General features: G+C 33.5%; 1 protein-coding gene across 4 annotated transcripts in view; it reads right to left on the reverse strand.

The window, feature by feature from the left end:
• The window catches only part of LOC145279819 (uncharacterized), an 843,773-nt gene that overhangs the window by 466,123 nt on the left and 350,800 nt on the right, over positions 1–26,850 (reverse strand). For all 4 annotated transcript variants that reach the window (XM_080131190.1, XM_080131191.1, XM_080131189.1 and 1 more), the window contains exons 8-9: positions 11,870–11,903; positions 58–196 (exon numbers count right to left, since the gene is read on the reverse strand). In XM_080131190.1, coding sequence (XP_079987316.1) covers positions 58–196; positions 11,870–11,903 — 173 coding nt within the window. The remainder of the gene's footprint in view (positions 1–57; positions 197–11,869; positions 11,904–26,850) is intronic.

The raw sequence follows: 26,850 nt of genomic DNA on the forward strand, positions 1-26,850 counted from the left end.
GTCCTTTTATATCGACATCTTTGCTGTTTTTAATAGTAAAACGTCAAGTGTACTTACCAATGGACTGTTTGGCCCGAAAGTCTCAGTTGATTTGACCGCATGGTCGATGTACCATAAAATTAAGGAAGGTCGTTGATTCGGTGATTGATTTAACCATCGAAAGATTTGTTGAATTGGTTCCGACAGGGCATTTTGGCTGCAGATCAGAAAGAAAGAAAACGTCAAAATAAGAGGAGCACAAATCAGAGAACATACCTACACCAAAAACCCAAAAGGACAGTTCCTTTAGATTTAGTTAAGCTTAATCCAATATCAAAGTTATAATAAAACAGGGATGGAGGAGTTTTCGAATACAGCCGTAGCCTATGGAATCGTTGAATAAGCCAACCTGAATTTTCCAAATAATAGGGTATCTGAAGAAGGTCGGAGAATATAATAATTGAGACATTGTGTGTATATAAATGAGGATGAGGAATAAGTCCAAAACTTAGATTTTGCGAATGTGGGAATAATTAAAACATAGAAACATAATATTTATTTACTTACAGATGACCAAATCAGATCAACATGATATTGTCGGTTTTAGGTCAGTGATGGTTATCTTTAGTCATTTAGGTTGAAAAATTATGTTTCAAAAATTGGTAGATCAACCATAACTAAGGATAAATCTAAGCAATTCATTTCCAACTAAATTGAACTGTAAATGTTATGTAAATGGAGTTCTGTGTGTGTGTATTTGTACTTGAATCGGTTTTCACCAATAGTGGGCTTAACAGGCGTCCAGGGAGTACAGCATATCTTTAGTCGCTCTGCTTCATCATTTCCGGTTCTCGAAAATATCAGTGATAATTTGGAACCAGTCCCTTATCAAATATCAGACACTAAACTATAGATCCAAACAAAGTTTCTGTTTTGACTATCAGTAGCCAGGTTTTCAGGTGACCGCCTCTACGCTTACACTATCCGGGTAGATGTGGTTTGATTCGACTGCTCCAAATTCGACACACTGTTGTCAGATACTTGCTACTCCAACTTTCAAATTCAAACCCAATACTTGCTACTCCAACTTTCAAGGTCCTGGATAGACCTTAAACTATATCCGATGGCGAGGCCCCAGCTTGCGGGCTTTGGGGAGTGTGGAGCCAACCCTTAATTGCCATTGCTCCCAGGTCCACTCTGACCCGGAGTGGTAGTACCTGTTAGAGTCCCAACTATGGGTTGAATAGAAAGCGACTTGAAAATAGAAAAAAAAAAAAACAGACAAACATTCTATTAAAAACTTTTTCTTCAAAATCAATGGATTCGGCATTAAATAACCCGAGAAGAGTCGATATGCCGTAAAACAAAAACAACTAACAAACGTTCAACTCCAATACTTTCTACTCTACCGTCCAACACAAAACTACAGGAGTCTCTGAAAAATCTGACTTAATTACCCCAGAAGCATTTCATTTGCATATAAGGTGACAACCTCGTAAGTATATAAAAAGAAGCAGCATTCGTTTTTTTCTTCATTCTTTTGTTTGCGCCAGACTCTACAAGTTACACAAAGCAGGTTTGTACCCATTTAATTTAAAATCAATTTGAGAGTCAAAACTTTGCATATAGGTCACTTTCTTCGTATCAGAGAGCGTGACCTAGCCAACGAAAGCATCTAGTCGCAAACAACTGGGGGACAGGATGTGTCTAACAACGATGTTAGACTTTGACATTGGCTAGTCTGTTTTGTGGTCTGATGTGGGCTAGTTGACGAGAACAGTTGTGATCGAATACCTGTAGTCTGTGTAGATCTTTCTGTCGTAGTGGTCACGTTTAATCTCCCTAAAGAAACATTACATAACGCACGATAAATCCGGATCTTAGTCTTCTGTCGGGTTCAGTATGCGACCAAATGCGAATCTACAGACGATGGAAAGCTAACCTGGTACTGTTGATATGATAGTGAATTTCGTCATTGAGTTGGTGTATGTGTGTAGCCACCGAAAAGTTAGAAACTACACAAAACAAATCAACGAAGCTCATATTCTCTTTCACCATTGCATTGGACAGAATATAAACACTCTTTTCTAATATAATATTTTTTGGGGGTGGGGTCAATAGAATTCGTGAATGTGTCGTTATTTAGAGATAATTTTTCCATCGACCATTTGTGTGAAATTTTATTTTTTATCCCGACTTTTGAAAAAAAAGTAATATTTTTAACGTATAAAGATGTGAGAAAAAAGAGGAAGCGAAGAGTTTGAGATATGAGGAAGATATATATATATATAAGAGAACGAGAGAGAGGGAGAGGGGAAGAGTTGTCCTGATTTCGTATATCTTATAGAGTCGTGATGTCAAAAGTAAAAAAAAAGTATTTAGGTGTTATCAGCTTGAACCGAAACTGAAAGTGTAGCATTCAAAGCTGGTGACGTCACCACTGTACCAACGTGACACGCATATAAACTAATTATAAATTAAAAATAAATAAAGATAAATGTACACAATGTATAATGATTTTTTTTTTCAATTTTGACCAATTTTTGACCTCTTAAATTTTTTTTAACCGGCTAAAGACCCATAAAAGAACGGCCCGTAAAAAATCCAACCATTGGATGCCCCTACCGTCGCTCTGCGACTTAGTTTCGGAGGAGATAGAGTTTGAAAATATGGTGACAGACAAACAGACAGACGTATAACTATTTATATATTAGGTTAAAAAATACTCCTAGGTATAGATTCGAATAATTAGAAAAAAAAAACTTAATAGAAAAAGATGAGCAATGCTGCTCCTAAATGGGGAAAATTGCTGTTTTCTGAATCGGGATCAGTTTATTTTACACTTATCGTTGGCGAGTTTTTTTACGTTGAATTTTTTTGAACTCCTTACCTTGAGTGGCTTCATGCCTTATCTAGAGCGATTTCTATAAAATACTCTGATGACCTTTACTCGAGTTGGGTCGAGCCGACTTCAAATTAATTCACCGCGTCCGATGTCGAAACTGTGCACCCTCGCTAAGCAGCAGCTGAGAGGGACAGCTGTCAACCCCATGTCTGTTCTCACTGTCCCAGTTTAGGCTCTGCACTTCCTCCAGCTGGCGAATGCAATTGGAACTATTGCAAATGAATTCCTTCCCAGGAATCAAAACACAATCTGTCAAGAATGTGACCCAACTAGCGAAGAAGGGTTTCTATGATACCGGTGGTGTTACATATAGCATGGATGGCGCTGTTCGAAAGTTGGTTGGAGAGACGGAAACCTCAAGTGCGTAAATATCTTTTCGCAAGAGTTAGGTCCCATAGCATTACAGCAGTATTGTTCGTATCAGCGCTCGGCATGTGTTCAAATTTGCTGAGAGTTTTATCTTTTGTTGAGACTATTTTAATATTTTATTTTTAATCTCTGTAACCACCTCTCAAGTAATCTGTACATCTTAAAAAATATGAAACATACGACCTACAAATACTACTGCAAATAACCTACACGTAACAATCTACGATAAATAACCTTTCATGGCATTAAATGACCCAACAGGATAAATATGATATTAAAAAATAACCAACCAACTAAAGGTTTTATTTTACCTCACCGCAACCCAACTGCCGATTTATCTATTATTATAAATGATAACGTATTGGCAATTTTAATTCACCGCCAAATGCACGTGGCAACATACAAAGATGGCGTAATAAAGCACTTATTTTTATTGACTAACTAGCAGGACCCGTTAACCGGCGTCGCCCGGTGGTAGACACCCCACACCGCGTAAAAATTTAAAATACGGCTGTTTTTGTTGTTGGCCATTCTCAACCTCCTGATGTCAAAAATGGCTTTCAGAATAGATACCCCATTTTGTACTTGAACGATATCTACGCTCAAAGTAAACGCACATGTTATTTTTTAACAATCAATGTGTTAAATATTAATTGTACTAAGATCGAAGAAAAGAAACGGACCTGTACTGCCAAAATAGCCTGATCAGTTTTATTTTTTTTAATAAGTGTATAATGTACCCCTAACACGCGCCACAGTTTTAACCCTCTGTATGTAACATCATGTAACTAATTTATTATCATCCTGACTTTTTTTACCATTTAAAAGAAGCTTTAAATAAACTAATATTTTTTACAATTTTTTTACAGTATACAAAACTAATGAAAATGCAAGACCAAAATCGTGTTTACATTATCGACACTTTAAAACAATATTCCTATGTGGTGACGTTTTTGAAGCCGTAAACATACCCATGTTTGAAAAATCTAGAAAAATGAAATAGTCATATTTTCCTGAAATTTTCTATATTTAATCATTATTAAATACACTTGCATAATAAAAATAGGTTTCATTATATCTACTAGAGGAAATGTTTTAGGTGTTCTTCCCTCCTCTATATTTCATGTGACGAAAACTAAACAATGTCGGCCCATAAAAATTTCAACATTTATTACAGCTTAAAAGATCAAATAATTACAAAATAGTTATTGTTATATGTGTATATATATAATCCCGTTATTGACTTCACTTACCTTAGAGTTCTAAATAAAATAGGATATAAAATCAATATTATGTTAAAACAAATAAGCACTTTCTTGATACTTTTTTTCTCGATAATATTATTTTAATTAAGTACGGTTATGTTTTAATTTAAGCTTTATACGTTGTTTAACAAAAAAAAAAAAAGAACGCAAGAGTAAGTTTTTAACTGTTGTATACTTGTATGGCGTACCTTGAATTTAACCTGTAAAGACTAATTCAAAATAGCGCGGTACTAAAAATACATAAAACCAACTTTTGATTTTAATGTTACATTAGTGTTACGCTATTTGTAAATAGGGTTTTTAGGTTAAATTCAAGTTTCACGCTATTTTTTTTATTCAATCGTAAGGTGGAAGAATAGTGACCCCCCAAGGTTAAAATGGCTTTGAAAATAAAAACATTATTTGAGCACGGTACCAAAAAATACATAAGTACCCAAAATTGTACTTTGTATTGTTCAACGCTTGTAATTATAAATTGAAAAAAAAAAACCCAACGCATTTAATGATTTAAAAACTTTATCTTGCATTATGTCTTGTTTTATTTGTTAACCAACATGGTTAATTAAAATTAAATTTGAATCGCATCCTCAAATGTGAAATAATAGCGTGATTAATTTTTCCTATTTAAAGTTTCTGAAACATTTCTATTGTAAACAAACGTAAAAACTTAGCGAATCGGAAACTCGAGAACAAAAGGAAACGAATGTTTTATCTCATGCGTCCCTATTAATATTTTAGCAAAAATGAATTACTATACCGTGATATAATTATTAATCTCTTTCACTGTAAAATGAAGTAAATAAATCACGAAATAAAAAGAAAACTGATTTTTTTCTTGGACAAATTACACGATAAATAATTAACAAATCAATTTACTTCCGAGCAGAAGATATTTGCAAGTGAAAGCATTTATTGTATCGAAAAATGTGAATATATAATTTTAAACACCTATATTTAAGAGTTTGCGTTAGAAATTAAATTTTACCTATTTATAGTTTGTAAAACATTTGTAATATAAACAAACATCAAAACTTAGCGAATCGAAAAAACAAAAGGAAACGAACTCTGTTCTTTAGCGTCCCTATTAAGATTTCGATAAAAACGAATTAGTATAGTGTGATCTTAAAAAAAAATATAATTATTAATTCTTTTTATGAATCTCCGTCACTGTAAATGAAGTAATTAAAAATATAGTTGGTTTCTTTTTGTTTTCGAGTTAATCGAGGTATTTTATCTGAAACGATTACCTAATCTAATCAGGGAAGCAATGTTTGTTTTAATTTCAGGAGCGTTCTTTTTTTTTAATGAGGTGTCATTCATTCCAGAATGAGTGAATATGTAAGTGTCAGTCAATGAGATTTTGTGAAATGTAAGGAAGGAGAAATAATTATTTTTTGAATAGAGAAAAGGAAAGATTATGGTATGTGTATAAGTATATGAGTTAGAAAATTAGGGCGAAACTCCATGTATGACCCTAATGCAGAAAACCTCCCGGTGTCGAATGGTAGGGATACAACCTGTTCAACATCAAAATCAACGTTAATGAATATTTATAAACTGTCCTCATTCATTATTTGCAAATACCTCATAATATTCATTATCATTCAACTGACAATCTATCTCATTTACAATTATCTTCGATTACTTGCAAAAAATCACTCATGACCGGTTATTCAATAATCAGAATGTCGTATTTACTGTATGGTTCTATCCACTAAAATGCTCTCAAACGAAATTGTTGAAAAGTTTATGACTTGACCTAAGTAATTTTATGCTAGTAGCTGTACCTGAAACGTTAAAAAAAAAATTCGAGCTTCAGAGCTAGTGCATTGACTTTGTTTTCTTTTTCTAATGGCTAATGTATAGAGCTTGTATACGTATAAAGCACCTGGTATACCTGGATAATCGCCCATCTGGTACTGACGAGGCTAAACATCGCTTAACTTCGATGATCGTACGAGAACTAGTTTATCAGCGTGATTATACTGTATATTAAATAGAAAAATTATTGACATACAGTGAAACGAACAAAAAAAAACATTTTAAGATGTGTCCATTTTGTGTACACAGTTAACAGTAAAAAAAAAGCTATAAAATGTTATTTAAAACTTATGACAAACTACCTTATATGCTATTTTAAACTTGAGTATTGCAGATCATCGGAAATATTTTAAACCTAAGTGTTTTAGTTTTTTTCACCTAAATCAAACGATTAACTATTTGATACGAGTATCGGCTTATGTTTGTCGCTCGTTGGTACAAGAGTTATTCCCCCTAGTATAATGAGCCATGTAGTTTGATTTTATTATAAAAAGAAAAATTTTATTTCTTGGTTAATTTCATTTACGAATGAATATACGGCTTTCGAACCTGCGCCGGTTTTGTCACGACTATTTTTCTTCGCGAGTCTTCCTGTCTATCACACTCTTCTATACCAGGAGCCAAAACGCAACCTATCAAATAAGTTTATTTACACCTTGGGCGTCAGCTCTGTCGTAAATACCTGTGAGCAGATTCCCGATAACAGCTTTCTCAGACAATACCATTATTTTGTCGGTCATGTATTTTTTTGTGCCACTGAGGTCATGAATAGATAATATACTCCCCTTGTCAGTTCTAAAATAATTCCTTGTTCTTTTGTAATTTCTTATTTTGACTTCAAACCCATCTACAGACGACCCGGATTCAAAATACGCATGACTAATATTACAATATGGCAGACCATCGAAAATGCTATTTCAAACTGAAGAGTGACAAGCCATCGGAAATACTATTTTAAATAAAATCAAAATACTAAATTTAATCGTGATTGATTACCGAAAATGCCATTTTAAGCGTGACAATCGAAAATATTATCTTGAACATAAACGTAACAGATCATAGAAAATGATATGTTAAGTTTAATTGTGACAGACTACCGAACTGTTATTTTAAACTTAAGGGTAACAGAATATCAGAAAGATTTTATAAAATTGAATAGAAAATCATAGAAATTTCAAATTTAAGCATGACCGACGACAGGACAACATACAGACGGACAGAAACTTTAAAAAATATACGTGAATTCATCCACAAATATTTCAAACTTAGGCGTGAAAGACAATCGAAAATGCTATTTAAAACTTAAGCGTTGGACTAAATCGAAAAAACTATTTCAAACTTGGGCGTAGCAGTAAATCGAAAATGCTATTTCAAGCTTAAACGTGACACTCCATCGAAAATACTGTTTCAAACATGAACGTGACAGGCACACAAAAAGTTCATTTAAAAACGTAACAACCAGCGGCTGATCATCTGATAGATGCTTGGACACGTCTAAAACGTTTTATGGCTAATTGCATTATCTCGGGTGAATTTTCTCACAAGTTTAATCAAATTGAATTACAACAAGTTAAGCCGCTTAAGTTCCATCAGATGAAACATGTTGATTTACAACAGTTGAAGTAATTAAATAAGGGATTAGATTTAATTAAGACAGGTTGACGTCAATTGCTACAGAATGTTCCGCTAATACATATACTTGTAACTGGAATTACCTTCGATTCATTTTTTTTTACCAAAGAATCATCATTTATCAAAGCAAAAAGCCGCTTGAGGATAAATGTTAATGAGATAGAATGGTTGTTAGTGGAAAGAAGAAGCTTATGATTGGACATATGTGTGAGATTGCCCAAGCTTGAATTACTTGCGCAAAAGATCTGTAGCAGGCGTCGTTTGGCATTGGATTTGAAGAAAACTATAAGATAGGTGGTAAATAGTTAGCAGTTCCTAAAACCTACAGTTCATGAAAAGAAGCTACTGGAATAAGGACCTCTTTTACAATGAGGTACCAAAACAGCGAATTAAATGGAAATAACTAAACCAGCAAGTAAAACGTGCTGAAACAAAGAAAACAGGGAATAGATCAAACAGTTTATAATAAATACATGCCTGGAAAAAAACAGGCGCAGAGACGAAAAAAAGGCTGGAAAGATCAAGTTAGATACGTTTTCACACCTAACCAAGACCCTTCAAATGGGAAAGAGATTTACAAGCCGAAACATGGCTACATGATCTGATAGTAGATTTATAGAGATAAAGAATAGCCGGAAGTATAAGTGTTTAGAGCCATAGAATGTATTTTACGAGAAGCAGAACAACAATGTATCTAATATATAAGCCCCCTCCCCCCAAAAAAAAGATTCGATGAAAAAAAAAGGAAGACCAAGAAGTTTTAAATCATCGTTTTAAATTTTCATCGACTGTAGAACCATCCATGAGAATCTCAGGAAGAAAAAGAAACAAGCTTACGATTGAAAGACACGAGCTGAGTTTTAACAATAAAGAGATACCATCGAGAGTTTCTCGCCAGCTTGGATAAAGGATACTTAATAATGTCAAGAACCTTACCACTAACCATAATACCACAATCTCTCGAAATGTTAAGCCCAATGGTACTCCCCTCTTATAACTTATCCATAAACCGACATATCCGTTCAATTTCAACAGTTAAAATATCAACAGTTGAACGAAAACTATGAATGCCTTACTGAACATCACTAAAGAGGAAACAGGACTGCGACAAACAATTAAAACAGAAGCGGAAGCTTTGGTTAAGATCAGATGAAATCTTAATATTTTCGGGGTGATAAGGACAGAGTCAAGTAAGTGATAAGTTCTCAAAGGAAAATCATCGCGCATCAAATTTCAACAGGAAATGGTGCTCCGTTTCAGATGTGGTAATAGGACTTCATCTTTTAACGTATTTGGCTTTTATACAAATAGAAGATTGCATCTGGGGCGGTAGAGTAATTCAACAATTTTTCCATCAACCTTGGCAAGAGATAATGTCTTCCATTTGAGGTAAGGAGCGAAGGTCAGTTTTAATAGCTTGTCAAAGATGTGTGCTTCCTCAAGACCTTCAATTGAGTCCATATGGGGAACAGTTCGCTATTGGTGAAAAGATGTAAGCTTGGTTTTGGAAGCATTAACTAACCACGTTTTACCTCATTGTACCATGAGCTCAAAATCGGAAGAAAAGAAATCAAAAAGACCTTGGTTGTTGTCGGTCTTTAATGCGATGAGGTTGATCACTGAGAAATGTCATGAAAAGAACTGGACCCATGTTTGATACCCGAGACACTCCAGCATATTTTGAAAATTAATTATGGATAAGTATAGTCCCAACAAGATGAGGCAACGGCACATATGGCGAGGCACCATGGAGCGTTTCCGGCAATGCTTTGGCGACAACGTTATCTCTCGCTATGGCAATGTCAAATGGCCACCACGTTCGGAAGACTTGACTAGCACCGACTGTTTTGTGGGGATATCTTAAAGAAAGAGTCTGTTAAACCATAAACCTTGCAAGAATTGAAGGAAAACATCAGGAACTAAATAAGGGCGTTAAATCGCAATCCAGAGATTCTGCAATCTGTCATGAATAATGTTTTGGAAAGAGCACAAGGAAATAAGCAACATTTACAAGACATTATTTTTCATAAACATTGAAATTTTGCATTTAAAAAATTCCAATATCTCGGGCAAATTATGTTAAAATTGCAGAAAAATATCAAAATTAAAGAATCTATTCAAGTTCAAAACCCTTAAGTGAATTTTTGGACACCTTGTACTACGAACTGTAATCTGTCCATCAACAACTTTTATAAACCTATCAAAGAGAAAGGATTTTGTGATAGAGAATATTTCTAGCTATTCTGTAGCTGGAAATCTTGTGAAGTTTACCCTTATGTTAAACCCTATCGAATGCCTTAGATATGTCAAGAAACGTTGCTCTAGAAATATGGCAACCGTCAGATTATCTGATCCTGTGTGATATCAGTAAGCTGTAGATGTCGCAGTATGAATACCATATTGTTTATCACCGAATAGGTTGTTTTTACTGAGAAGGTTGACGTTATTTATTTTATTTGAATTTCCTTTTTATTTATTATGTTTATTTATCACGGATTCAAGCAACTTATGACGCACACAAAACTAATTGGTCTATGCTGAGATGCAGAAAACTGATTTCCAGTATTATATATTTTTATTTATTTATTATGTTTTAAGATCATTTAAGATGACGCTTCATAATTTGTGTATTTATTCTTTTGCGGACTGTTATCCCATCTTCATAATAGTTTCTGTTTCACTACGTTTCGCTCAACTTATCTTGTATTTTTCGAATGATTAACCACGACGGGTTAGGAATGCCGAGTCTTGTACCCAGTAATTACTGCCTTCCATAGTTGTTTCACCATGCTTTGGCCAACTAATCCTCTGGCCTGCTCGGATAAGATAGAAAGTGCTATCTTCAGAAAATGCTCATCTGGAACTGTAGTGACTCAACGCCACTAACCACTGTGCCACGTCCTCCGAAAAGGGGCAATCAAGGTTGAATTTTATGCTCTTATAAATCGAATTTTGTGTTCTTATTTGACCGTACTAAATGATGCATTATTTTTTAAAATTGTTTTTACTATAAACAATAAAGACTATGAATAATAAAAATAAATAACAATTATTAATAATGAAAATAACAATTATTAATAATAAAAATAATATGTTACCATAAAATTATTAACAATAGACATTACTACTAATAAAAATAAAAATAAATATAATACCATTCAGTACGGACCTGACAATGAACAATCAGATAAGAACAAAAATTGGATTCATAATATAAAATCCAACCTTGATCGCCCTTCGGGGCCGTAACATTGAATTTCTGCGATTCCAGGTGAGCATTTGTCTGAAGATAGCGGTTTCAATCCTACTCAAAGCCGACCAGAGGATTAGTTGGTCAAAACTGGTGAAACAACTATGAAGATGAGGATAACAGTCAGGAAAGAATGACTACACAAATGACCACCAGTATTTTTAAATACTGGACAGACTTTCGTAGTTTTCTAATATGTTGGGTATCAAGTCAACGTTTAAATAGATTTGCAGGCATAGAAGCTAGTTCCGGTTGCTTTTTGAGTATTATGATTGGAATGTTGTTAGGACCACTTGCTTTGCTGGAATCAAGGTTCTTGATCAGTCTGCCAACATTTCGGATAGATATTTTAATGTTTATTTGCTTATCAAATATTGCAGTATTGTATTCGAATTTCATCAACGAATTTCTCAATTCCAAAAATAATCTAACGAACTTTGTGTTGCAATATCACCACCACTTATCCCAATACCCCAGGTGAAATCTTGTAATTGCACTGAGTTCATCCAATGTATGGATTAGTTAGTCAGAGTTACTGCTTGATTTAGGTTAAGTAATATTAAATTCTTCAAGATGCTTGGTTCAAAAATGAAATATTGTTAGCATTGACATAAGAGAAAAGAAAAAAAAAACGACATGTTTACTGACCTTGAATTCATTTGGAACACATTTGGTTGGTAATCTGAAATGAGATCGAAGAGATTTTTTTAATAAAAATTCTGATACGCATTACGTGTTCCGTAAACGTTCTTTCGCTATTCATTTTTATTTGAATTTTCATTTTATTACTAGCAAGGGGGCGTCCGACCTCGCCGGTCGTAAAATATGCTTAAATATATTTTAAGAAATACAAATTTCGTAAAATTACAAAGCCAATTCTTAATTGAATATTATGAATATATTATAAATATATATTATAAATATAGTATTGATTTAAAAAGTTAAGATATGACTTGGGTTTCATCAGTTAGAAGGGAAACCCAAACATTTAGCGCTCAGCCGCATTTCGTACCATTTTCGCTAACCCGACAGATTAATGAGAAATATTTAAAATTAAACGACTTTTAGCTATAGTTAAATTTACGTATGTGCAAAACAAAATATGTCCGTAAATTTAAATAAACATTTTGCATTTCAACTTGCTGAAATATTTTTGTACACGTTATACATCCATCCAAAGATTTTACTCGTTATAAACCATCCATCGTATATGATTAATATTTTCTGTTAATGTCAGTGTTATATAGCCAGTAATTTAAGAGGTTATCGGTAACACACATACATCTGATTTTATAAATATAGATTTTTTTTATTTATATTTGTAGTTAGTTGAACTAATGCAACCCTTAGTGTATTCATGAAAGATTGTTGTTAAACACGAGGAACAAATAAGAGGAAGAATCTATGAGTGACTATGTGACTGCATGGAGAAAGCACTGCATATTTTAAGCAAGGTTTGATGAATGAATGCGAGACAGTTTAGTTTCTAGTATAGAAGACGTGAAAATCAAGGGAAATCTACTAAGTGAAAGGGACCCAACTTTCTAAGCTATTTGAAATAGCTATATCAATATCAATTGAATAGGCCTGAGAATATTTTAAATCAATGCAGGAAGCAATTACCGATTATGAAAACGCCACATACAATTTATTCCTGAACTGGGAGTGTTACAGACGTAACCTTACATGGTTGATACTATTGTTTTATTTACTAACGAGTTACAACTTATCAAGATTAAAATCCACACGAGGATAAGGGCTATGTTATTTTTTTCAATTCAACCCTGGTTTTCTTTCTCATTTTGCTTTCTTGCTGTTTTATTTCTATGGATTCGCCGTTTCTTTTTCTTACTTTGCAAACAAAATTTTCTTTTTCTTTTCATATTTGTTACTGTTTTTTCTTTAATTGGTGTTCCTTTTGTTTTCTTTCTTTTATTTTCGTTCTTTTTCTATGAACGTTTTCTTAAAATAATTTGGGATCATTCATTTTGTATTATACAAAAAGATGATTCTAAAGAGTTTTCATCAGCACCACTTATAACATCAGAAATAGAAGTCAAGAAAGAGAGGCAGGAACTTAAAAAAAAACAAAAAAAAAACTGATATAAATAATGTATTAATTTTATTTATCTCAACCTACTTTGTTTTTTAATCTTGATAAAAATCCATTAAGCTAATTTGATAAATGCAGTATTTGGAATATTTAAATACCTACTTTTTGATATTACTTGTTTCTATTTCTAAAGGGGCGCTTTAAAACACCTTCCGATCTGCTAGTGTGATGATGTGGCGATCTCTTAATAGAAATCGCCACAGAAATATGTATGCACATATGTAGCTAATAATGTTTGTATACACAAACATATATACACACACACACATACTCACACAAACACACACACAGACACAAGAATGAAGAATTTGAGTGTTCCTCTATTGTTTATTGGGGGAACAGGGGAGATTCAATATAAAAAAATAAAACATCGTCGCATGTTAAAAATATGAGAGATGTTTTTTTGGAAAAGACAAAGGAAAAAGGTAATAAACACGTATAAATCCGTACAGAAAGCAGAAAAAAGAAAACGCATCATAGGAATAGAGTTGTAATGAGGGTGTCTGACTTGCTATTTTAGTTCTCACTTTCCTTACTTGGCTGAACAAGTTTGCATTCGTAAAATGTATGCGACGAGACAGATCTATATGTGTACATAGTTTATTATGATCATTATGTATGTATGTATATTTTCCACTTGGTATAAATGTACGCGCTTGATTACGTTTATCGAGCCTTTTATAGGCTTTTTGAAATTTGGAGGTCAATTAAAAAATATCCACGCACTTTCAGTATAATCATATCTAATATATCGACTAGAGAGCGATGGGTTGTTAGTCTACTTTTCATCGTTTATAAATGCTTTTTCATGTGAGATAATTTATTATTCTAGTTTTGCACGATTAAAGAGCTTTTCATAGACGATACCGGCATGGCTATTGGTTTTTGAAACGATAATTGAAATGGTTGTTTTATGAAAGTAACTGGTGGACAGGTTAATATTTTTCATAGATTAAAACAATCAATTAAATTAAACGAAGTTCATACAAGTGTGCTCAATACTGAAGTAGGGCAAGATATACTTTTTACATTAATATGTCGCTATCCATTCATGAGCATGTTTCGGTCAGTCAGTTACAAGTAATTAGAGACCTCTTCAGGCGATATTGCTTATATAGATGTTTAGTCCGTGTGTACACACATATATATATATATATAGTGTATTTAGGCAGCATGTTTTCATTTAGACATACATTGTTGAACAACACGGGATGCTTATTCTTAATCGTTTTTTTTTGTAAACTCGATTTTTCGTATGGTCGTTCTAATATCTCGGTCGAATTTATGTACATACTAGAAACGTTGTAATGTAAATTTATAAATTAATAATTATAAAAAAGCTATAACTTCCATACTATTTTGTAAATCACCCTTTTAAAATATTGTACATTTATTTTGACCACGTTCTTAACACGTTAAAAACATTTTTACATAGGAGACGCTTCACTAGTTTAAGTGATTTTAATGTAATTAAAACTGAAGCATATAAAAGCATCCAGATTTTAAGCAAAACAGTAATGAAAAGCTGCCTGAAGACGATTGAAAGTAAATCATTTGAAAGTACTTGCAACAAAACACACACACACACACACACACACACACACACACACACACACACACACACACACACACACACAAAAGATGGACGAAAACGACTATGGAACTTTTTTTTTACACAAATTCGACCAAGATATTAGAATGACCATAGAAAAATGGAGAGATTACAAAAAAGACGATTAAGTAAAAGCTCTCCGTGCTGTTCAACAAATATATCTATAATATAAAGCTGAATGTGTGTGTGTATGTGTGTGTCTGGGCACGAATAGGCTCCTATATGGTTGACTATTTTAAAAATCTGATTACATATAATAATAGAAGATGTATCGAGAAACAGCAATGGGTATGTTTGATCTTGAAGAACAGTGGTTCATTAAAATTGTGGGGTCTGCGTTCGCGCCTGGTCCACAAAGTGTGGAAATAAATTTAAAAATTAAATAATAAAAAAAAACGTTTACAAGTGTTTTGATATAGATGTACATAATACTTTGATAAGTATGTTTTAACTTAAATAGGGATGATATAAAATTGTGGGGGTCTGTGTTCGCGCCTGGCCTCCATAGAATGAAAATAGGCACAAACTTTAATAAAGACTTTTCATATCTATCTGCATAAGTATACTTTGATAATTATGTTTCAGTTTGAAGAAATATGGTATAATAAAATTATGGAGTGTTCGTTCGCGTCTGACCTCCATAGAATGGAAATATGTCACAAAATTTAACAAGGTTTTTTTTATATATATATATTATTCCTTATTGGAATTTTTTTATTTTTGAGATGAGCATTGTATGTTAGTTTTTTTTATTTTATTTCGGACTACTAGTCTCATCTTATCTTTTTATTGGTGCACAACGTTTCGGCCAACTTCCTCTGGCCTTCGTCAGGTGGTAACCGCGACGGATAGGAACTTCGAATCTCCTAACTGCATTCTCAGCCATCACTGCCACCCGTAGTTGTCTCACCACATTTTTGACCAATTACCTCTGGCACGCTTTGGGTGGGAAAATGTGGTGAGACGACAACAACTACGGATGGCAGTGATGGCTGAGAATGCAGTTAGGAGATTCGAAGTTCCTATCCGTCGCGGTTACCACCTGACGAAGGCCAGAGGAAGTTGGCCGAAACGTTGTGCACCAATAAAAAGATAAGATGAGACTAGTAGTCCGAAATAAAAAAAAAACTAAGGTTTTTTTAATATAGATCCACAGAATATTGTGATAAGTGTTTCAGTGTGAACAGGTATGGTATAATAAATGGGGTTTATCTATTTTATTTTTATCATATTTTGCTTTGGTTTTGATACTCCCAAATTCGAAGCTATCTCTTTACAACCCTTCCTTTTCATAACCTATCATACTTTCATAAATCAGAGTCCATTTTCTGTATACTGTTTTTGAACCCAGTCAACGACGGGTACTTTTGCTAGTATATATATATATTCCCGGATGGACAAAAACGAAATATTGATTGGATTAAAATGGCTACGAAACAAAGGCTTTTGAATATTGATCCAACTTTCTTAAATTTATTAATCAGCATCAAGTTTATCACGGATTCGCTTAGTTGTTTTGTATTTTACGGCATATCAAGCCTTTTTTAGTCCAGTCATGCTTCAAGTTCTTTATATCTTCAAATATTTATGATGTACGATTTTGTGGTTTTGTTGATTAAAATGGTTGTTTTTGGTTTTACATAACATGTTTTAGTTTTGCAAAGAGAAAAGAAACAAAACAGTACCGTTAAAGGTTGGGGCGATTTATGTTAAGTCAGTATCTTCAAACAGCCTAAACTGGCAGCATCTACCTAGCACATTTTTGCTTTTTTTTTTTTAAGAAATGAGGATGTAAAATAGAAATGTAAGTTTGAAAGGCGAGTTTGAATTCAGTCGTGAGTTGTTCACTTTGGTATATGAAGTTATATGAAGAACGCCATCACCTAACATTTGCTGGAATAACAAGTTAGACCAGACTCTTCGCCTGTGACACTGGTTATGAAGAAGGAAAACCCTTTAATCGTTGTTAGTACAGAGCTAGTTTTTACCACCCTCCCTTCACGAGAAGATGTTACACAAAGTTAAAGGTGAGAATTGAAATGCCAGCGCCAAAAATGTAAAATCTTGGCCTATGAAAATTCTTAGAATACCTCGTTGGTATTATTAACAATAAATTAACCCCTTTTTAAAAAAGATAAATCCTGGAAGTTTAGACTCACTAAAACTACACAGAACCATACCTCGACAGAAAAAATGCTCTCTATATATACGGTCATCTATCCATGAAACTAAGACTGCATCAGGTTGTCGAGATTTTATTCTCAATTTGGTATCAAAAACACCAAACGTAATGTAAGTTGACCTTTAACGGGATCATAGAGCCTGAATATATTCTATCTTATATTCTAAGATACATAGGTATCTATCTCATCCTCTTGAGAACTCCCCCCTCCCATCTATGTACTAGTTGACATCTATCTATCTACCTGCCTGTAATAAAATATGGCGTCGGTTTGAAATAAATACACAAAATGTGACAAAAATTGGATATAAAAGAGTGTTTTAATCATTGTAATCTGGTTTCCTATTGTCTATTTATAAATGCTCTAGAATTATAAATTGATATCTACCGAGCTTAAACATTGCAGGTTTGACTACACACGTACACATACAGAGGAAACGTTTACTCATGAAAAATAGAAAGGTAAATGAAGGCAAGAAATTTCATTTCATTTTTGAGAGAATGAATGTTTCCTCTGCAATTTGTATCACCATTGAGTTATAGAAATGTATATAAATAAAGTGCACATTTAATCGATTTACGCCTTCCAAGTTTTAAATTTTTAAATGTTGGCCTTTTCAACAGCTATTTTTTAGCTACGTATAACCAAATCGAACTTGTTCCACATATTCGAATCCTCTAGATATCGTTTCAAGTCTGTAGACCAGAACTTGATAGAGGAGTTTGGTATAATGTCATATATATATATATATATATATATATATATATATATATATATATATGTGTGTGTGTGAATCTAACTAATCATCGCACCCTATATCTCCCTCTACGTATAGTCATCACTCCATCGCGATCTTAATCCTCTCTTTTTTACTTTGCCTGTCTCTCAATATATATATATATATATATATATATTTATTGATTTTCAAAATGTTCTGATATGGTGGTTTTATGGACGTAAACGTCAAAAATTTGTTTCCAAAAAAAAAAAAAAAATAAAATAAAAAATGATGTCGACAAGATAAAATGGCTACGAAACAAAGGCTATAGAATATCGATCCACTTTTCTTTAATTCATTTGTAGCCCGATGCATCAAAGAAGCACATTTCTGCGTTAATATATTTCAGCTATGTGGATTTAGTCAGCTCATTGTCCACAATTTATAGTTTCACTACTACTACTACTACTAGTAGTGTTGCTGCTATACTACTACTACTACTGCTATTAATAATAGTTTATACCACTACCAATATTACTAATAAGGGAATATTTTTGTGTCTATTAAAAAGGAAAAGGAGTCCGTTCGTCCCTTTATTATTAGCAATTATCATTAAGATTATACCTTCTCTACTTTGTTTATACAAATTATATTTGCGTACGTGATTATTGGAACGGGTAGGAAACATGCACGTTCACATTTATTATACGTCACAAAGAAATAGGATTTAATATAAATGGTATCAATAGAAGCGAATAAAATTGGAAAGGGGTGTTCTGAGTCCACTTTGCTATCCCTAGACGATTGAAATAACAATTTAGACGATACTCTTCAGCTTTGCTATTTAAAATGAAGGAACTCTCAAATACTTTTCTCTTTATCTCACTAAGTGTAAGATGATGTTCTCGTTGAATCTCACTTTGTGGCCTTATGTAAAGGTGCTGATAATGAGACGATTTGGAATGCGTATATTCAAAAAACATAACATATTGATAATTCCAAGTAGTCTCTGAAATGATCGTACGCCGAATCATTGACAATTCTAAGAAAATTACCAATAAATAAATAATGTTGTTAACAATTCATGTCGGTTCTTATTGTTGAAGTTAATAGTCGGTCACTTAAGCTTACACGCGCAGATCATGATGTCATGATATTGAAATTTCAACTGCATTTCTCGCAGTTAATGTTGGCTGTGTGTATTTATTCCTTGCTAATGGAGTCAAAGATGACTTCGTTGCCAGGTTCGAACTTCCCAACTATATATATATTTATATATACACACTTTTATCTGCAATCGCTAAATGCTAGAAAGAAAAACCAAATAGTAGATTCCATTTTGCAGTATAACTTCTGCACAATAGATATTGTCATTGTATTCAAGACTAAATAAGCGTTATCCCACTTTATAAAATAAATGAATTTGGTTTAAATTCTTTCATCTATTAAATAAATCATGACAGGCAAAATAGAAAATTTCAAACTGAGTACCGGATCTGATTAAACGTGAAAAACTTGTCGGTTGTTTGAAATTTTGTTTGAACCGATCTGTTTACTAAAAACGTTGAATTTTAATAAATGCATAGATAAAACAGTGCCAGGTTGTAATAATCTGCATAATTACAATTGTTTTAGTTATCTTTCAAGTCTATTACGAAAAAAAAAACCAAAAAAAAAAAACCCAAACTATTAAAGACCATTTCCGTTTAGAAAGAAAATACAAGGTAGAGCCATTCTGATCGAGGTGTGTGATAACCTTCATATTACGCTAACATTTTCTTTCCAAGTTTTCTTTTTATTTTGCACGTTCATACATATATGAATTCATCCGTTTTCTCAGCTATCTTCTTTTCTCATAAATAAGCTTCAAATAAAAAGCGAAATATCGATTCCTTTTACATCAATCATTTGTTCTGTTCCATGTTTTTTTTCTTGTATTCATGAAAGAATATATAAAAAAAAACTAGTAATACAAGATCGTAAGGATACATCTGTTCTAATATTTACCAGATAATACTTTGGCTTTCGAAATTTTGTGCTTTCTACTAAATGTAGAACAATGAATATCCGTGACTATTCAGAACAGAATGTTATTTATCAGTTTTTAAAAAAATTTGTACTCGCGATAATAGCAGCATGGGAACGCCACCGTTCTATTAAAATTCATTGACCTAACTGATAACTCCTTGGCACGCAAATACATGAATTAAGCCGACCTTTTGACGTGTGTTTGTAGATGATGTATATCATCTTTTACGTACATTTAAAACTTATTTACGTAAAGTGTTACGTTGCGGGAGTCTGTATGACAGGCGTGCATATTACGTACGTGTGTCTAATACCTGTAACGTCTAAAAATTATGACATACATTTTTACAACGGACATGTAACAAACGGGATACATTTTTCTGGGGTTGTAACATCATGCCAATCGGAGAAACATACCTGGTCCGCACCCGATCTTGTTTGACAGATCCTCGGGAACAGCTGCAATGAAGACTCATCCCAATGAATCGACAAATCTCAAATTGTCTTCTCAGCAACTTTTATTTCCGATGTTTCCCCAGTCGGACTTGATCCGCTCTCTCATTCCCAATACTTGACTGCGTCTGCTCCCTCTTGCTTCTGATTTCTGACTTATCAAATCATCGTATCTTTCCCCGAAATCTTTACCTAAACTCTACGTCATTTTATAATGACCTTTACATAAGAGTCGTCAGGCTCAAAGGCCAATCTATTTTAAGTTATTGTTTATGCTCTACATTCTTTAATTTATTAAAGATATTAAATAATTTACCGAGAAAATTATTTCGCTATGATAACATTCTATATTTACACATATTACAACGATCATAACAATTGTCGACTAGCATACCTTCGGCGTGCCCTGGTATATCTAACAAATATATATATATATATATATATATATATATATATATATATATATATATATGCATAAATGTATGCACAGATACAAATATCTCTCTCACGCGCGCTCTCTGTATATATCTCCAGTGATGGTCACAATAATGCGACCAAATGTAAAATTCCAATGATCTTTTGAAGAATTAAAATTGAAATTTTATCTAATTCCAAAAGTAATTAAATACGTATTGGATAAACAAACGGGAAGATTTCCATAATTTTATTCAAGAAAAGACAATGAAATTTTTGGTTAATACAGCTGGTCAAAATTACAGAATCCTAACAAATTCATAAATAACTTAAAGAACAATTTAATAGGTAGTATATCCTCCAGTTTTGTGAATTACTTGTAAGAATTCTACAGCAATTATACGCCAAGCATTAAACATGACCTCGCAAAGACCTCTTTGGTTTCAGATATGGTCCCATCTTTATACACTTTTTTGGCCATCCACCTCCGAAGATTTTCTATTGGGTTTCCTCTAAAGAACAAGGAGGATGAGTCAAAAGTCGAATATTATTTGTCTTTAATATCCAAAAGACGTTTGGCGACCTTCCACCAACTCCAGGATCTCCTTTAAACATAAAGCACCACACAGAATTAATGATCCTTCTCCGCTGTGCCTCATTGAATAAGCTTTACATGGAATGCACTTGCAATGCGAAAAACAGGACCATCAAGGTTAAATTACTTCTAGTCAGAAATAACTTTAATATCCAAATTTCGATAATCTTCAGCAAATTTTAGGCAAAATGATTTCTGGCGAGAAAGAAGACGTGGCTTTGGCAACATGTTCTTTTTTGTCTAAACCTCTTTAAATGTCGTTGAATTGTTCGAAAACTATAATTTACATGTGTATTGGACTTTATTTGCCCAGAAGTTATGTTTGATTTTTTTCTTAATCTTTCTCATTGCTCTTCTGTCAAGATCAGGAATCGTTTTCTTGGTACAAACAGAACATTGTTGCATATACAGCGGGATTTATTCAAAAGTTTGTGACACTCTTACTCCCATTTAATTCATTTGCGATTGCTGTGTGTGAAAGGCCACGGTTTTCAAATTCCACAATTCTGTCTCGCTAAAAGTCAATTTTTCCTTTCGCCGTTGTAAAAATAATAAAAGTGAACCACGAATGATCTCCCCTTTACAACATATTCGATACAACTGACTAATTTGTTTATATTTCGATATTTAACAGCTTTTTTACAATCGTGATCTTATGCGTAGACATAATAACATGCTTTGTTAGATTCTGGTGAATAAAATTTCATGGACATTCTCTTGAGATAAAATTTTACACTTGAAAGTTTTTTTTTAATGTTTTACATAGAATTTTTTCAAAACTTGTATGCGTGCTACAAACGTCAATTTTCAGCATGGCTTTATCATTTTGAACAGCATTATATGTACGCTTACACACACACGCACCCCATATATATATATATCTCCACATGATAATTGTCAATCTATCAATCTCAATGACTCTAGTCCTCGGGTGTTTTGGACTTGATAAGAGAAACTCGTTAGCAAAGCAAGTCATTTTTACTCAATCTTAAGCTGAATATATATTTTAATGATCCGCTAACAATGATATATAGGAAATAACAGCGAATAAAAGACATTGATACATTTGTGTTTATATTTCTTCGTTATGAACAACTTAAATATTTAATAGAAATTCAATCGATTTGTATTTCTTTGGTACTATAAAATATTCAATGGATTCCCTAGAAGTGTCGAGAAATCCCTGTTCCATTATACATTTAGTCCTCAACAATAATAATAATAATTATAACTAACGGGACCTGTGGAAATTCCACAGGAGACTGATTCATATCTAATATATCGATGTTGGCATTCTGTAGATGTACAGTGTAAATAGAGACGCTCTGATATCTGTTAAAACTGCAAAAGTATTTATCTAAGCAAGCACGAGCGCCTGGTAAACCCGGTCGTAAAGTACGATTAAATATATTTTAATTCTTGCAGATTTTGTATATATTATTATAGAGTTAATGTGCTATCGATTTTTATATGTTATAAAGTTGCGATTTCAAAAAATCGCAAAAATATATCCACATTACTTGGGTGCATTAACTTTAATCGAAACAAACTCATGAAATTTAATATAACTCGAGTTCCTTCAGCCATAATCGAAACCGAAATCCAAACTTAATTCTTGATAAAATATTTATAAAAAATAGATGATTTAAGTACCATCAGCTATAGTCGAAACCGAAACTAAAACTGATGAAAAATTCTTGGTAAAATTATTTATGACAAGAGATAGAACATAATTAAACGACCCGGATGTAAGCGCAACACAAAAGGACACAATTATCGTATTAATATATAGATAATAGTCCTGGTAGTTTTTAATTAGTGTCTAATTTCCCTTCCCTTTTTTGCAAGAATCGAAAATGAATTAGAGACACTTATAAACACTAAGATCTTCAGCCAGGATATCCAAATGGAGTTTGGTATGGAAAAGTGAGCACTACTAGTTATAAGAAAATGAAAACTGGAGACGACAGAAGGCATGGAGCTACCGAACCAAACGAAGATGAGAGCACTATGGGAACAAGACGCCTATAAATACTTCGGTTTCTGGAAGTAGACACCATCAAAGCAGCAGAAATTAAAGAGAATTGGAAAGGAATATCCCAGAAGAACAAGAAAACTCCTGGAAAATAAATTATATAGCAGAAACCTAATAAAAAGGTATAATTACATGGTCAACGTCACTAATAAGATATTCTTATCCGTTTATAGGGTGAACTAAAGAAATGAGACAACTCGTTCAGAAGACCAGGAAACTCGTGACCATGCACAATGCACTACACCTAAAAGACGATGTTGATCGACTCTACGGGAAAAGGAAAGACGGCGGAAAAGGACTGGTTTGCATAAAAGACTAAATGACAAAAAAAAAAAAAAAAAAAAAAAAAAAAAAAAAAAACTAGAAAAATACATAATGCAAAACACTGAAAGGATAGTTATGGCAGCGAGAGACACAGAAAAAAAAAATCAACAAAACAGAAACAAAGGATAAGATGAAAACAAAAAATGGGAAGAGAAACATCTACATGGAAGATTCATAAGAATGACAAAAGATGAGAATAACGAAAACACTTGGACAAGGATACGAAAAGGACACGTAAACTGAGAAACTGAATCCCTAATAATTGCAGCACAAAATAACTCGATAAAACCCAACCACATCAAAGCAGAGATCGATAAAACAAATAAACATCGAATGCAGACTCTGGACAAAGAGACAAAACGATAAACCACATAGTAAGCGAATGCAACAAACTGGCACAAAAGGAATACAAGAACAGACCAAGTGGGGAGGATAGTACACTGCAAATTATGCAAACAAATGCATTTCGAATGCACAGAAAAATGGTGCATTGAATAGCAACAGTACTTGAAAACGAGAATCACAAAATCCTATGGGGCATAGACATACAAACAGATACACCCATCCAAGCAGGAAGACCGGATGTCGTAATAGTGAAGAAAGAAAAATCCTGTCAAATCGTAAACTTTGCTATCCCCTCTAATCACAGGGTGAATATTAAAGAAAAGGAAAAACCGAGGAAATACAGAGATAGCCAGAGAGCTGGAAGGGATATGGATGAAGAAAATCAGGATAATACCTATAATAGTAGGGGCATTAGGAACAATTCCGAAAAGCTTTGAAAAAAGAACGGGAAAAATTAGAATAAGAGGAATTGCTTGAAAGATACAAGGAATAACAATAATAAAAACTGAAATATTAAGGAAAACACTTGAATGCGGAGACTAATAAACATGAACCATATAAGCGGGCCAGACAAACTGCTGCAGTGGCAAAATATGAAGAAGCGTTACATGGAACCAAGAACATTGAAGCTGCATATCTACAAGATCTCTGCCCCCTCCTGCATCCCTTTTCATTGCCAAATCACCCCCCTAGAGAGTAATACCAAATAGTCGAGAAGGGCCAAGGAGGATGGAAACACTGAGGAGAGAGCACTGACCAAACCTCCGCTGGACAAGTGCCAAGAGAACGGGACTTTGGGGAGGCTTATTGCCACTCAAATTCCAGTGGAGAGCAATGGCCGCTGCTAGCGAGAAATCGATCGTAAGCGGCTGTTGCGGCAACGCAAATTTATTTGCAAAGGTTATCGAAGAGGTCAAGAGTACTAGGAGTATGGAGAGACTTGGCACTCAGCTTCCAGGGGAAAAAAAAAAGGTGTAAAAGCTCCTGAGCCAATAATAAAGAAAAATGGGAAGAAAAAACACGATATGGAAGATTCATAATGACAAGATGAGAATAACGAAAAAGCCTTGGACATTGATGGGAAAAGGACACAAGTCGAGAAACTGAATCCCTAATAACCGCAGCACAACTCAATAAGAACCAACCACAAAGCAAAAGTCGATAAAACACAAGAAAACAGTAAATACAGACTGGACAAAGAGACGAAACGATAAACCATATAGTAAGTGAATGCAGAAAACTGGCCCAAAAGGAATAAAAGAACAGACGACCAAGTGTGGAATTATGCAAACAACTGCATATGGAACGCACAGACAAGTCGTGCAAACATAAGCCGGCAACAGTACTTGAAAACGAGAATCACAAAATCCTATATTGTACAAACAGATAAACCTATCCAAGCAAGAAGACCAGATGTAATAATTAACAAGAAAGAAAAATCCTGCCAAATCGTAGACTTTGCTGTTCTCGCTGACCACAGGGTCAATATCAAGGAAGAGGAGAAACGGAGAAAATACAGGGCTAGCAATAGAGCTGAAAGGGATATGGAAGATGAAGAAAATCAAAATAATACCTATAATAGCAGGAGCACTATTAACAACTCCGAAAAGTTTTGAAAAAAAAAAAAAAAAAAAAAAAAAAAAAAGAGAAATTAGAGTCAGAGGAATGAAAAAATACAACGAACAACAATAAGGAAAACAACTGAAATATTAAGGAAAATCCTTGAATGTGGATGCTAACACATGAACCAGAAACGCTGATCAAACTGTTGGGGAGACAAAACATGAAGCTGCATATCTATAAGTTATCTAACCCCACCCATCCCCTCATTACCCCATCACTACTCCCTCCCCCAAAAAGAGTGAGCTCGAATAGCCAAGTATTCAAGGAGGCAGGAAAGATCGAGGAGTGAGCACTGACCAGACCTCCACTGTATAAATGCAAAGAGAACTGGGACCTTGGGGAAGCTTATTGCCACTCAAATTCCAGTAAAGACCACTGGCCGCTGCCAACGAGAAATCAATAGCAAGCAGCTGTTGTGATAATGCAAATTCATTTGTAAATGTTATCGAAAGAGATGGAAATATGGGGTGACTTGCCACTCAGCTTTCAGGGAACACCACAGGCTTCATTAAAGGAGATCTGTGTGCTTGTTGTGAGCCAATAATCTATATATTAATATGCTTGTCCGTGCGGTGTCACGTCATAATCATCGCAAACATTAATGTGAATTATCTCCCTTTATTGTTCAATCTTTATTCATTAAAAATCATTAAACCCTTTTATTTCCCAAAACTTCCCGAGCAAAAAAAAAAAAAAAAAAAAAAAAAAAAAAAAAAAAAAAAAAAAAAAAAAAAAAAAAAAAAAAAATTTATATATATATATATATATATATATATATGAACCGTCTATTTATGGTTCCGGATTATTTTAAAGAAAATTATGCATAGAAGGTATCGTTCCATAGTTTAAATAGTATAGTATTTTACTTACATTTTTAACGATGTCTTCTGTTTATTATTGTTGTGAATACGGAACGCTTATTTTATTCAGTAATAAATATATTTTTTACACTTACGCTACGAGTTCGTTTTTTTTTTTTTTTTTTTACTGTGCCACTTTATCTTTTTTATTTACTTTTGAGTGAGCCTTACATAACAATGTTTAGAAATACATGTTACAAAAGTCAAGAATGACTTTAAATAAATCACGAAAGTCACCATTCGCAAATACACTGAGTAAAACAGAGTCAAAACATATTTTACGTCTTGTTCTGTTTTGTTTTACGGCATATCAATCCTTTTTCGTG

This window comes from Euprymna scolopes, chromosome 7 (genome assembly GCF_053919585.1).
Source record: "Euprymna scolopes isolate OS-2025 chromosome 7, ASM5391958v1, whole genome shotgun sequence".
Lineage (NCBI taxonomy): Eukaryota > Metazoa > Mollusca > Cephalopoda > Sepiida > Sepiolidae > Euprymna > Euprymna scolopes.